Source organism: Tarenaya hassleriana, unplaced genomic scaffold (assembly GCF_000463585.1).
Source record: "Tarenaya hassleriana unplaced genomic scaffold, ASM46358v1 Cleome312, whole genome shotgun sequence".
Lineage (NCBI taxonomy): Eukaryota > Viridiplantae > Streptophyta > Magnoliopsida > Brassicales > Cleomaceae > Tarenaya > Tarenaya hassleriana.
The window spans coordinates 31,088-46,934 of NW_010966293.1; the positions used below are offsets into that span (position 1 = coordinate 31,088).

At 39.7% G+C, this 15,847-nt stretch overlaps 1 protein-coding gene across 1 annotated transcript; it reads left to right on the forward strand.

Annotated features, from left to right (window-relative positions):
* Window positions 1-653: 653 nt before the first annotated feature.
* On the forward strand, window positions 654-1,793 carry LOC104820714. The gene has a single exon (XM_010551274.1). It carries the CDS (start codon window positions 654-656, stop codon window positions 1,791-1,793), a length of 1,140 nt encoding a protein of 379 aa, XP_010549576.1.
* Window positions 1,794-15,847: the final 14,054 nt, after the last annotated feature.

The window sequence follows — 15,847 nt, forward strand, 5'->3', positions numbered from 1 at the left end:
GTAGAGGATGACAGTGGAGGTATTGTTGTGATCAAAGCTTTATATGATTGGTTGCCGCCTCGATGTACTTCATGTCACGAGTTTGGTCATCGGGAGATGAACTGCTTCCTCAAACAGTCTCGTATTGTGGGGCACAAGGGCACAACCTCTAATAGGACGACTGATCTGGAGACTCCGAAGGTCTTGACTGATGTTAGCCCGCCTCCACACACCCCCGCACCCCCACACTTGGCATCAGAGGTACCACCATCTGCATCTGCCACTGCCTCCCCCCGGGTATCTTTGAAATCAATGTTTCCAAGTAGCCACCCATCAGTTCCACAGGAACCTCCATTGTGGGTCGGGCATGATACATCATCTACCACGTTTAAGGAGTCGACAGAGAATGCTATCTCATCTCCACAGGATACTCACCCATCTCTCAGCCAGCCTAAGCTCGTGTTTGATACAAAAGATCAGCCTATCTGTGAGGCCCAGAGAGTTTTGAGAACCCGAAATGCTACTGCCTCTAGAGCTCTTGACGGGTTTACTGAGGTCCAGAAAGCCCGTAGGGGCAGGGCTAAGCACAACTAAGCCTATAGCAATACCCAGGTTTTTTGTTTTTTGCCTTTCTTGGATTTGTTGGATTTTAAATTTTGCGTTTGACGTGTGCTATGAAGCTTTTTTGTTGGAACATTCGCGGGGTTAATGGAGCGGCTAAACAACAAGCTGTTCGTGACATCATCCGCACTCATCGACCAAAAATTGGAAGCTTGATAGAAACCAGAGTTCGTGATCAGTCTACCGCCAGCCGTATTGCTCGATCCATCGCCCCTTCCTGGAATTTTGCTCATAATTATACAACTGCCGAATTGGGAAGAATATGGATTCTCTGGGATCCAGCTCTTGTAGTCAACATTTACTCAGCATCGGCGCAAGCAGTCACTTGTGGTGTGTTTGACCCAGCTCTTGGATCCTACCTCACTGTCACCTTTGTATATGGACTGAATACTTCCTCGGAACGAAGACACCTTTGGCAGGAAATTTCACTGATTGCATCGCACCCTCTAGTGCCGGCTAAACCTTGGGTCCTAATGGGGGATTTTAACCAGGTTTTGCGGCCCCAGGAACATGCCTCCCCGACGGCACGATTTCTTCCCCACCAGGGAATGGTCGATTTCCAGAATTGTCTCCTATCAACAGGTCTGTTTGACTTACCCTCTAAGGGGGCCTATTTTACTTGGACAAATTGCAGTATGGAGAACCCCATAGCCCGGAAACTGGATAGAGCATTGGTCAATGACACGTCTCTTCTAGCATACGCTGATGCTTATGCTTTCTTTGATGCTCCGGCACCATCGGATCACTCGCCTTGTATAGTGGACTTTCAACGGAGTCGAATGGAACACCGGAGAACTAGCTTTAAGTTTCCACTCCACGTAACTAAGCATGAATCTTTTCATACTCTAGTTGCTGATTCTTGGAACTCTCCTACATTTGAAGGGTCACTTATGTTCAAGGTCTCAATAAAACTCAAGCGGTTGAAAAGCGTGTTGAGGCACCTTAATCAACAAGCATACAGTGGAATACAGCAGAGATCAGCTAGAGCATTAGAGGATTTAAAAGCTGCCCAGAATTTACTTCTCCAAAACCCATCCCTGGAGGCTGCAACCGAGGAATCTAGGGTTCGCACGGCTTGGTCTGTCTTTTCTGCTGCAGAGGAGACCTTTCTCAAGCAGAAATCTCGGATCCGTTGGCTTTCAGAGGGGGATCAGAATACAAAGTACTTTCACCGTATCGTGGCTTCGAGATAGGCAACTAACGCCATCCGGTTTCTTGTATCTGATGCAGGTGATCGGGTTCATGACACCATTGAGCTTAAAAGGATGTCGATCCAATATTACAGAGACATCTTAGGGAAGGAGGATGATGGACTATCTTGTTGGACGACTGAGGACATACAGGATCTAATCAACATGACTGGGACATCAAGCCTGCTGCCGAATTGGGAAGAATATGGATTCTCTGGGATCCAGCTCTTGTAGTCAACATTTACTCAGCATCGGCGCAAGCAGTCACTTGTGGTGTGTTTGACCCAGCTCTTGGATCCTACCTCACTGTCACCTTTGTATATGGAATGAATACTTCCTCGGAACGAAGACACCTTTGGCAGGAAATTTCACTGATTGCATCGCACCCTCTAGTGCCGGCTAAACCTTGGGTCCTAATGGGGGATTTTAACCAGGTTTTGCGGCCCCAGGAACATGCCTCCCCGACGGCACGATTTCTTCCCCACCAGGGAATGGTCGATTTCCAGAATTGTCTCCTATCAACAGGTCTGTTTGACTTACCCTCTAAAGGGGCCTATTTTACTTGGACAAATTGCAGTATGGAGAACCCCATAGCCCGGAAACTGGATAGAGCATTGGTCAATGACACGTCTCTTCTAGCATACGCTGATGCTTATGCTTTCTTTGATGCTCCGGCACCATCGGATCACTCGCCTTGTATAGTGGACTTTCAACGGAGTCGAATGGAACACCGGAGAACTAGCTTTAAGTTTCCACTCCACGTAACTAAGCATGAATCTTTTCATACTCTAGTTGCTGATTCTTGGAACTCTCCTACATTTGAAGGGTCACTTATGTTCAAGGTCTCAATAAAACTCAAGCGGTTGAAAAGCGTGTTGAGGCACCTTAATCAGCAAGCATACAGTGGAATACAGCAGAGATCAGCTAGAGCATTAGAGGATTTAAAAGCTGCCCAGAATTTACTTCTCCAAAACCCATCCCTGGAGGCTGCAACCGAGGAATCTAGGGTTCGCACGGCTTGGTCTGTCTTTTCTGCTGCAGAGGAGACCTTTCTCAAGCAGAAATCTCGGATCCGTTGGCTTTCAGAGGGGGATTAGAATACAAAGTACTTTCACCGTATCGTGGCTTCGAGACAGGCAACTAACGCCATCCGGTTTCTTGTATCTGATGCAGGTGATCGGGTTCATGACACCATTGAGCTTAAAAGGATGTCGATCCAATATTACAGAGACATCTTAGGGAAGGAGGATGATGGACTATCTTGTTGGACGACTGAGGACATACAGGATCTAATCAACATGACTGGGACATCAAGCCTTACGGCAGGTCTTGATGCTATCCCGACTGACGAGGAGATCCGAGCCACTGTCTTTGCACTACCGCATGGGAAAGCTCCTGGGCCAGATGGTTATTCGGCTGAGTTCTACACAAATTGTTGGCAGCTTGTGGGGGGTGAGATCACCGAGGCTGTTAAGGAATTTTTTACTTCGGGTTCATTGCTCAAACAATGGAATGCGACTCTCATTACCCTGATCCCCAAGACCAAGAACGCAGCTCGGTTGAAAGATTATAGGCCGATTTCCTGTTGTAACACATTGTACAAGATTATCTCCCGTATCTTGGCCAAGAGATTACGACAGATTACACCGGCACTCACATGCCCCAACCAGGTTGCTTTTGTTCCTGGACGGTCCTTGCTTGAAAACGTTTTGTTAGCTACGGAACTTGTATCTGGATTTGACAGGAGAGGCCAACCGCGACAAGCTATGGTAAAAGTCGATCTAACCAAAGCTTTTGACATGGTCCACTGGGATTTTGTTATACGAATATTGACCGCACTACAACTTCCGACAAGGTTTATCAGCTGGATCCGTGAGTGTCTGACTACTACTGCGTTTTCCATTTCATTTAATGGTGAGACAGTTGGCTATTTCTGAGGGAAGAGGGGGCTACGACAAGGTGACCCACTCTCCCCTTATCTCTTTACACTGGTCATGGATATACTTAGTCGTTTGTTGAACAAAAGGGTTGAACATGGGCTGATCTCTCTGCCTCCTAAATGTCGGAACCCAGTAGTCTCGAACCTGATGTTTGCTGATGATATCTTGGTATTCTCTGACTGCTCTACAACCTCTCTCTCGGCAGTAATTGAGACTTTTGAGTGCTTCCAAAAAACTTCTGGGTTGCAGTTGAATAAGGAGAAAACGAGTCTCTTTATAGATGGCAGCGATGAGAATCTTGGGTTGCAACTGTCTACTAGCTTGGGAATTGCACAAGCCAATCTCCCAGTGCGATATTTGGGGCTTCCGCTCTCGGGGAAGCGTATTACGGAGCGGGATTGTGCTAGGCTCAAGGACTCGGTGCGTGGGAAGTTGTTCTCATGGACAACTAGATTCCTTTCTTTTGCAGGGAGGCTGCAACTACTCAAATCCGTAACATACAGTGTGATCAACTTCTGGGCTTCGGCATTTGTATTGCCCCGACACTGCACGAATGAGTTGGAACGTATGTGCTCTGCTTTCCTCTGGACAGGGGCTCCAGTGACAGCCAAAGGAGCTAAAGTGGCATGGAGTACGGTTTGTACACCTAAATCATCGGGCGGGCTGGGACTCAGACGCTTGGCCCAGTGGAACTCTATATTGACCCTTAAGCTATTGTGGATGCTCTTTACAAAGAGTGGATCTCTATGGGTCGCCTGGACAAGACAACACATTCTCTCGCGGAAATCCTTTTGGGATCTAAAGAATGAGAACAAGGGTAGTTGGATGTGGCGGAAATTACTGAAACTCCGAGTCGTTGCTCGACCATTTCTTAGATGTCGAGTAGGGAATGGTGAATCATGTAGCTTCTGGTTTGACTCGTGGCTCCCTGAGGGACCCTTGATACTGTACTTGGGGGAGATGGGACCGAGGCTAGTCGGGATCCACCGACAAGCTACAGTGAGAGAAGCATGGGGAAATGACGGTTGGCATATTCCTCAAGGACGGAACCCTGCAATCGAAGCTATCCGTATCAGCCTCCTTTCACATGCTTCGCCGATCTCCTCGATGTCGGGTGACAGGTATTTTTGGTCTACAGACTCTTTAGACCCGTCTCTCAGGTCATTCTCCACGTCTAAAGCATGGAAATTCTTCCACTCCTCGTTTAGCCGGGTCACCTGGGCTCGGACGGTGTGGTTCACCTATTCCATACCGAAGCATGCATTCACGTGCTGGCTGGCTGCTCGGAATAGGCTACCCACATATTTATGTGATTGGTTACATATGTATTTATAAACTATAGCATCACGTATGTATAACAATTTTATAAACGGGATTATGGATACATCATCAAACGTTATATTACGCGTAGTTTGCATAATAAACATACTATATACATATACAAAATTAGTATATCTACATGTTATAACATGTGTAATATACATTATTGTTGGATCACAAAACAGATCGATGCCATGTCTCATATGTTTTAAACATATATACATCATAATATCTTAGAGTTATATGACGCGTAGGGAGTGTTTGAACGCACCTAATTATGGTCTACATAATAAATATGTATGACCCATACCCGATATTTTAAGTATCACAAAATATCGTTTGTAGAATGTAAGTGTACCCAGACTCAATCTAAATGTAACAGTGAATACTAATATCCATTCGGTGCATCAAACAATGTTTGAGTCATGTTGTATGTATCCTGCAAGTATAAGGATAAACATTTTTTAAATAAATATATATGTATATGGTTATAGATATATCCATAGTATCAAGGTAGAGCTATTGTAGCATCTATAACCATATAAAGTGCATCAAGGTAATTTACGATGATCCATCTATATGTATAGACATAAGTATTTGGATGTCCAATATCTAAAAAAAGATGGATTTAGAGTTTGCATATAATACTGGCTACCTGGGATTGCTGTTCTTAGTTAGGACTGGTGTACTGGCTGATTTACAGCCGAACTTTTGTAAGTTGCGGTATATATAAAGGATTTTACAAGAAAAAAAAAAAAATAGATGCATAATGGGTATTTATAAATGGGTAATATGGATCTAAACATATACTATCGTGCACTATTATATGAAAACACGGTTTGTATTATATGCAAACTCTAAATCCATCTTTTTTTAGATATTGGACATCCAAATACTTATGTCTATACATATAGATGGATCATCGTAAATTACCTTGATGCACTTTATATGGTTATAGATGCTACAATAGCTCTACCTTGATACTATGGATATATCTATAACCATATACATATATATTTATTTAAAAAATGTTTATCCTTATACTTGCAGGATACATACAACATGACTCAAACATTGTTTGATGCTCCGAATGGATATTAGTATTCACTGTTACATTTAGATTGAGTCTGGGTACACTTACATTCTACAAACGATATTTTGTGATACTTAAAATATCGGGTATGGGTCATACATATTTATTATGTAGACCATAATAGGTGCGTTCAAACACTCCCTATGCGTCATATAACTCTAAGATATTATGATGTATATATGTTTAAAACATATGAGACATGGCATCGATCTGTTTTGTGATCCAACAATAATGTATATTACACATGTTATAACATGTAGATATACTAATTTTGTATATGTATATAGTATGTTTATTATGCAAACTACGCGTAATATAACGTTTGATGATGTATCCATAATCCCGTTTATAAAATTGTTATACATACGTGATGCTATAGTTTATAAATACATATGTAACCAATCACATAAATATTATATGTTAGATTTACCCATAAACATACAGTAAATATTTAGTAAAATTGGATGTTCGTATAAGCGGATTGTATATACCATTTTTGATGCTTATGTGTAATCACGGATGTTCGTTTATCCACATTCACTAAGTTTTGCGTCGTATGGTTAAATACATGCCCGCTTCATTTTAGACAAAAACATCTCTAATAGTACACAACATGACTTTATGCGCTCGAAAATCTATATTGTCCATTGTATAAATTTATGTGTTAAGACAAACATGGGTAAAGATCATGACTTAATGTAGTTATTATATCTGTACAAGACTGCGTAAATAGTATGTTTATACATATTACAAATTTATGTAATCAAATTTTATGGTACATAATTATGATAGATTACTTATGGATTATGGGGTACATCATACCCATATAGTCTCATACCATTCTAAACATCTATAAAATGGAAGTTTGAGTCCAAACATGCGTTATATAACTGCAATTTATGATGTACTCTAATATCACATGCTATACATATGGTAGTATATACAAAATTTAAATATCTGAAATAATTATGTATACGGGTGTAGAATATCATTTTACGATAAATGGGTACAAACACTTACATTATGTTTTAAAATATTTCGATGCTCTCTATATTGTAACAACATGGTATTGTTATGTACGTTCTCTACAATGGACTAATATGTTAGATATGTAGATACATAATTCGCGGGTTATATGGTACTATATGCTATCGTGTTTTAATATCTAAATTATGTAGAATACATACCCCTTACGTAAAAACCATCGGAGTTCATAAAATGTTACAATCACAGATATAGAACGCACTCTAAACTATCAATAGAGTGCATAAAATGTAGGAAGCCTCATGAGAACTCTCTATGATGTTACATATATGCTATAATAGATATTGTGGTATACATAATTCATGTTATACATGTCATCCAAACAAGTATAACATGGTTACAATACATCCGACATACATATATAACATTACTACAAAAAGTGCGTCAAAACATACTAAAAGTGCATCCAAATATGTTAGATAAAGGAAGGCTATGATTTAGGAATGGTTGAGTCAAACATTCTTTTAGAGTGCATAATAACGCATTTTTATATAATGCGTTATTATGCATAAATTTTTGGAATGATAGATGTGATATGCATAGTTAACAAAACATATGTATTTATGCCTAGTTAGATCATGTTATAAATATTATATTTATATTGTATAGAGTGCACTATAATTTGTTAGAGTTTGGAGAGAAAATGCATTTAGAAAAACGTATATAGTTACCCAAAACACACTGTTTATATATATCTCATATGTAACCAAACATGATATCAAACCGTGTCTATTTATGTATTGCACTTTTGTAATACCACATATATTATAGATGTTTGTGTAAGTGATATATAAATATACAGCATATATACGTTTACCCATATACATGTAATATAGACTTGTGATGTTTTGTTTTAGAGTAGTGTTATTTATGTAATACACGGTATATACACATAAATACCATGGTTTATATAAAATATCATCGTAACCATGACGTATGGTTTAGTGATATGTCTATATATTATGTTTAGTTAAATACCCGTATAGTATTTAACTATACATGTATATACATCAATAACTTATGTATGGAGTTGGAGTAATAACATCTATACCTAAATAACCAATGGGTAAACGGATGTATAAATTAGTCATAATTTTTATAAACATATTATGGATATATATAGGTGGTATCTACGTATACATCAAATTGGATGTTTTATAAAACGTTCATGCACTCACAAAACTACATTGTTATACCACAATGTAGTTTAAACATCTATAAAATATATCTATTTATATGGGTACATTAAGTGATCTACCTATATTGGACGATATCGGGAAAGGAGGTGAAAGTATATGATGTAATATGGGATTATAGATTATGGTTTAGACATCATTACCTATTAAGTTCAAACGTGGGATATACCCATAATAAACATATAATCCGTGCATAAAATAAAGTATATAATAAATGTCAAATTACTTTGTGTCCAGAAGCATGGTTTATGGATCTAACGCATTGTATAAAATAATATTTATGGGTATGTAAACCATGTAGGATCCGTACTGTATATATATGTATAAACATAAATGCACTACAAACCCCGATTGTATTTTGTACTATTATCTAAATGTATACATCACTTTTGATGTATTTATAATACATATATGGATAGACCATATATAATTATGGTTTACATAAAACACTGTTTTAATCGTTGTAATTTTCGTGTCCTCTTGCTTTTCTTTCAGATTCTATAAGAGGGCTAAATCGTATTTTAGTTCTACATGTATTATAGTTCAAAATACATGTAGTGTATTTTGTATGGTAACTAATCCATGTAAACAATGGTATTGACTATATCACTTTGTATACCAAGTTATTATGATTGTATATACATTACAAGCTCTAAAACTACATACCACTGATGAGGTTATTGAACACGTGATATACACGTATTTATCTATATGTTATAACTTGTATTATAATTAGTACGTAATTTTGTAGCGGTATATATGAGATATGTATAATTTGTATACATAATTTGTATAATATATATCCATATGTATAACATGCCTTGCTACAACCCGTTTTGTGAGCAAGGCATGGTTTTACTTGCTATTATTATACCCATATACACAGAATTGCACATGTAAAATATTATGTATATACAGTATAAGTGTATTATTGGACGATATATACAATCATACCAAACATAAAAAACTAAAGTTATTTTAGTACTACATATATAACCATTTTGTTACAATGAACATCTACAATCAGCATGTGTATTGTAGATGTTCTGTATGTTTGTATAAAATATAAAACTACATATAATATCTCTATACAAATTATGTTTACTATATATAGTTATTATACATAGAATTTTATACATAATGTACATATGTATTAAATATGCTTATATGTATAAATATAAATCTCATTTTATTGTATATATGTATTTTAACTGTGTATGTTTTAAAAATGTATATATATACATAAAATTCTAAAATTATAGAATATGTTTTTAAAATGTATACATAGAATTATTGTAATAGTATAAAACTACATTTTTAAAACTACATTTTAAAACTATTCTAGATATATAATTATTTTATGTATACATATATACATATAATACTTGTATAAAATACGTTTGTATAAAGTTTTATATTGTACATATAACCAATACATGTACATTATGTATACAAATTACTACATAACTCTAGATATAACAACACTTAGTTACCCAAAACATCTACTAGTTGTATTGTAATATGCTTATAATGATACCAAACATGACAAAAACATAGCACTCTAGCTAATGCCATACGTGATTGAATTTAGTCATGGTTAAGGATATGATAGTTGTATGTACAACTATCATATCCTTAACCATATAAACTACAATATATTTATACATATTATTGTGGTACAAAAATAAATAATACATATTAACTATATATATAAAATGTAAAACATTTTTAAAATGTATACATAGATATATAATTTTAGACTTTGTCTAAATAACCAGCGTGTATGTTATTTTATATAAAATATTCTCTAATCTTAAACTTTGTGGTGATTGTTTCAGATTGTATATACAAACATACAGAACATCTACAATACACATGCTGATTGTAGAAGTTCATTGTAACAAAATGGTTATATATGTAGTACTAAAATAACTTTAGTTTTTTTATGTTTGGTATGATTGTATATAAAAAATTTTAAAAATTTAGTTTTATACTAAAATTATAGAATTATTATACATATATTTATATATTTATGTGGTATACATTTCCTATGCGTCAGTTTATGGTGTTATATATATAAATCATGGGTTATGTTAGTATGTACATATCTAAACATCATTATTTACAACTATCATTTAGAGTAACACCAAATTTCTTTATGTTTAGTGCATTAAATAGTATGTACAAACTTGTAGAAAGGGGTTTGTGTAAAACTCCCCATGTACATAATAAATCAGTATGTGGCGCTCTAAAACATGGGTATATATAACATCTTTTTTGTTAGATCATAAATGGGTATAACAAGAACATAATGGTACCAAGTGCGCATCTTTACATCTATTTGGATAGACTCAAGTGATGCACATTCACTAACAATACCCCGGTATTATATAGAATATCTTACTAATTTTTAGGTTGTATGCACATGATATAATTAAAATTTAGCATGTCTATAACATGGGCATGTATTTAACCATAAAAATGTGTAACTAGTATGTTTTTTTGGTTTATACGTAAACATTGTATATATAATTCTGCGTCATGGTTAAGTTTGGTTTGTGGTATTAGATCTACAGTTACAGATACATAAAAATGGGGTATATTTGTGTAAATGGATGTTTATATATTAACTAACTTATTGTACAATATTTTTGCACAATAATATAGACTTGTATGATCAGTATGTATATTTTTGTTACGTAGTGCAAATATAGACTTGTACAATATACTGGTTAGGTACCCACTGATTATGTTTAAACAGTGATACAACATAAACTTAGTTTTTTTTGTTTTTGTTAACTGTAATTTTATAAAATCAACCAAATATACAAAGTTCAACAGTAGTTACATATTCATCAAATGGCTCAGGTTAAGTAAACAAGTGCTTACAAAAGGGGATCAAAAGTGTGAAACCAAGATGTAAGTAGTCTCTTCGAACTGAACGGTACAGGAGAGAGCTGCAAGACGGAGAGTTTACAACGGACAATCTTAAGAATCTCCTTACGGAGGATCGAGTGAGGCCTCGATTGACCTCCATGCAACCTAGCGTTACGCTCTTGCCACAGATAGTACAGACACGTTTGAAACAACAACTTCAGGATTAGGATGTAATTTACCTCTCCCTTACAGCTGCCGAGCCAAAGTAGTTGGTCACTGAAACATCGCGGTTCCTCTGTCGGAGTGAAGGAGGACCGCAGGACAGAAGGCCAAAGCGCCGAAGAGTAGCGGCAACGGAAGAAAAGGTGATCAAGAGTTTCAGCATGTTCATCGCAAAGCAAGCAAACATGAGAAACATCCAAACCCCAAGAAATTTGTCGATCTCGTGTTGGAAGCCTGTTAAGAGCAGCCAACCAGACAATGAAAGAGTGCTTTGGGATAGCACCAGCAAACCAAACCACCTTATGCCAGGAAACAGCAGGAGACAACAGTCGATTCTGCTTCCAAGCCGTGCTAGTGGAGAAGCGAGGTGTAGCTGTAAAAGAGAAAGTATCAGACCAATAGAAAGAGTCATTGGGACCTGAGGGTGAGGGGGCGTAAGTTGTAGCAGCTCTTCATAGATATGCTCAACGGTGTCACTCCTTGCTGGGGGAAGGCGCCAGCCCGTTGAGGCAGAGAAGACATCCGCAACAGATGATAGTCGCGGAATACCCAGCTGGAGCGGACCCGAGTCCCCAAGTGTCATGACCAAGGGCCCCGAGGGAAGCCAACTATCAAACCAGAAGCTGCATCTCTTACCGTTGCCAAGCCGACATCGTAAGAACTGTCGTGCCAGAGGGCGGAGCTTAAGAAGGTGTCGCTAGGCCCAGCTGCCTATACCTTGAGCTCTCACCAACCAGAAAGGTTTTCGCTTGATAAGGTTCTCCCAAGTCCAAGCAACCCACAAAGATCCCCCTCTTACAAACAAATTCCAGATAAGTTTTAGACAAAGAATTCTGTTCCAGACTCCTATCCTCTTGAGATTCAGGCCCCCATGACGTTTAGGCTGACATATACTACTCCATGCAACCTTTGCACCGCGAGCTGATTCTGCTGTACCCTTCCATAAGAAGGCCGAACACATGCGTTCAATCGCAGTCACACAACTTTTAGGGATAATAAACGCCGAAGCCCAAAATGTTATGATGCTATATATCACAGATTGCATCAGCTGTAACCGTCCCGCAAACGACAAGTGCTTTGCAGTCCATGAGTTGAGACGAGCATGGACAGTCTCCCGTAAGATGGCATAATCCCCCTCTCTAAGTTTCGAGGACGATAGTGGTAAGCCAAGATAACGAACAGGCAGAGAAGCTTGCGTAATTCCCAGACTTGCTGCAATGTCCGAAGCCTGAGTCGGGTCGTCGCCGTCCAGAAATATACAAGTCTTGCTCCGATCAACTTTTAGGCCAGATGAAGTATAAAAGCCATCAAGGATATCAAGAACAGCGGCCAGAGAATGAGACGAGCAGTCCGAAAATACTAAGATATCATCAGCAAAACAAAGGTGAGACACCAAGGCACTTCGACATTTCAGAGGCAGAGATATACGACCATTACGAGCAGCAGAGTTCAACATTGAAGAGAGGACATTCATTGCTAAAACAAAGAGATAGGGAGAGATGGGGTCACCTTGCCTTAAACCTCGCTCTCCTTTGAAGAAGCCAGTAATCTCACCATTGAAAGAGATGGAATATGAAGTTGTAGTCACGCAATCCATAACCCAAGACGTGAATCTTGGCGGGATAGCCATCGCCGTGAGAATGGTATGGATGAACCGCCAATCAATCGTGTCAAAGGCCTTACTAAGGTCAATCTTAAGTAAGCCTTTGAGGGCCTTCCCCTTTTATTAAAGTCCGAGATGAGCTCTGTTGCCAGAAGAATGTTCTCGGTGATAGAGCGTCCCGGAACAAAAGCTGTTTGATTCGGCAAGATTGCTTGATCTAAGATAGTGCGTAGCTTTTTGGCCATAATCCGGGAGATAACTTTGTAGGTGGTGTTGCAGCACGAAATCGGACGAAAGTGTTTTAGGTGCTCGGCAGCCCGATGCTTGGGGATAAGAGTAATCAGAGTCGAGTTCCATTGGCGTAACATTCTGCTTGTCTGGAAGAATTCAATAACCGCTTTTGAGAAGTCCAGGCCAATAATCTCCCAACAGGAAGTGAGAAATTCTGTTGTGAACCCATCCGGACTCGGGGCTTTGTTCTGCGGGAGATTGAAGACTTCACATTTAATCTCTTCCAAGGTAGGAAGCGTAACCAACGAGTTTGCCAGAGAGGGGGGGCATCTGAAAGGGAGCAACTGACGAGCAGATTCAAGCGGACAATCCACAAGAGAAGGGTCGCGGCTTCCCTGAAGAGAGGTAAAATACTCTACCGCCATGTGTTTCATTGTCGCAAGGTCATAAGTTTTGTTTCCTGCATCATTAACCAGAAAATGAATAGAATTAGTCGCCTTACGAGCCACAGATACCCTGTGAAAGAACTTAGTGTTCTGGTCCCCCTCTTTAAGCCACTTGATACGCGATTTTTGGCGGTGGAAAGCTTCCTCCGCAGCTGCCAGTTTTGCCCAAGTAGCTCGGGCTTCTGCTTCAACCCTTGCTGTTTCCGTGGCCGGATTAGAAAGGTGTAAAGCCTGGAGATGATGCAGATTTTCCAATGCCTCGCGTGAACGGAGCTGAATATTACTGAAAGCAGTTTTATTCAGGTTTCGCAAGTGGCGCTTAACATGTTTTAACCTTGCAAAGAATCGAAACATGTGAGACCCATTTACAGCATAATTCGACCATTCGCATTGGATGAGCGGCAGAAAATCCAGGTGCTGCAACAGGAAATGGAAGAACTTGAAAGCAGTTCTTCTCTTTGTAACGGATGCAGAGGGGATGTGAATAACACATGGGCAATGGTCTGAAGGTGCTGGCGATTCAAAAAGAGCAAATGAACCCGGATGAGAGAGCAACCATTGTTCGTTGATGAGTGCTCTATCAAGCTTCCTGACTATAGGGTTGTCCACACTATGATTAGACCATGTAAAAAAATGTCCCCTGGCAGCAATGTCGAAGAGTGATGTGGAGGCGAGACAAGCCTGAATATCTTGCATGCCCAAGTTGGAAGAGAATGGAGATGTAGGGGAAGCATGTTCAGAAGACCGCATGATTTGATTGAAGTCCCCTGTGAGCAACCATGGTCGGGTGGAAATGAGGGGGTTAGCTGCCAGCAACATGATCTCTTCCCATAGTTCTCGTCTCTCGGTTGGAGAGTTCTTGGCGTAAACAAAAGATATGGAGACGTAAATCCCCGATGCTAACTCGTAAGCACCACATGTAACCATTTGAGCCGATGATGAATACTACAGATAAAGCCAGATCCCATGCTAGCAAAATCCTACCCAAAATGTCGGAACCATGGTTGGTATAGGATGACTAACCCGGAAAAATGGTGCGGGCAGCCTTGTAAGCATCAGACTCATCCCTGATGCGTGTCTCAACAAGACCTCCTATCAACGGAGATTGTGATCTGACCCAGTCCTTAATCAGGCGTTGCTTCGAATGGCCGTTTAGGCCTCTTATATTCCAACAAAATATCTTCATGCTACCAAAATCCAAAAAGCATAGGATCATGAAAAGGTTAAGCTCTTTTACCATTGTCCTTGCGACCTTCTTTTTATCGAGGGGATCGACTAGGGCCTTGGGCAAGGCAGATGAGCGAGAGCGTAGGATACGTTGAGCTTCGGCTACCAAGGTGTCCTCAGAATCAAAACAGAACTTGGGGAGTTGTTCTGATAGAGAACACTGATTCTGAAGCGGCGTCAATGATACAGCAGATGTAGTGGGCGGCACAGGCCCAGGGATGGCTGCCGTTTGGGGAAGTACATCTTCAGTGGCTGGAGCAGAAACTAAGGCTTTTGGCAGTGGAATTGCCTCAGCCGAAATAGCCTGCGTAGCAGTATAAGGGGAAGAGGGAGGGGTTTCCTGGGCCGGAGGGGCAAGAGGATCTGCAGGACAAGAGACCATGTTTACAGGCTTGTCCGAGGCCAGGGAGCCGGTGTTGTCATTTGCCTTGATGGCTTGCTTAAGCGAATGATCTAGGGGCCTGGTTGGGCAGCGCTGCAAGTTGTGACCAAATTCAGAGCAGAAAGAGCAACGTGGAGGAAGCCAAGCGTAGGTGACATCAACCTTTATGACTTCGCCGGTGTCATCTTTAACTTCAATGACAGGGGGAAGAGTTAAAGAGGCACTGAGCTGAATTTCTACCTTGACCCGAGCTTCACCAATATGCAGCGGATCGAGGCGCATCCTTTCAGTATGAAGCGGTTCACCGAGGCCTGAAGCGATGTAACTAATCCCCTGCAGGGAATACATCTCCGGGGGAATATTTCGGAGGGTAATCCATATAGGGGTTGAGGTGAGAACCGGCTTACGGAGATTGGAGGTCGGAGTCCACTCTGAGAGGACAAACATAACATCGGCTACCCTCCAGATTCCAATTT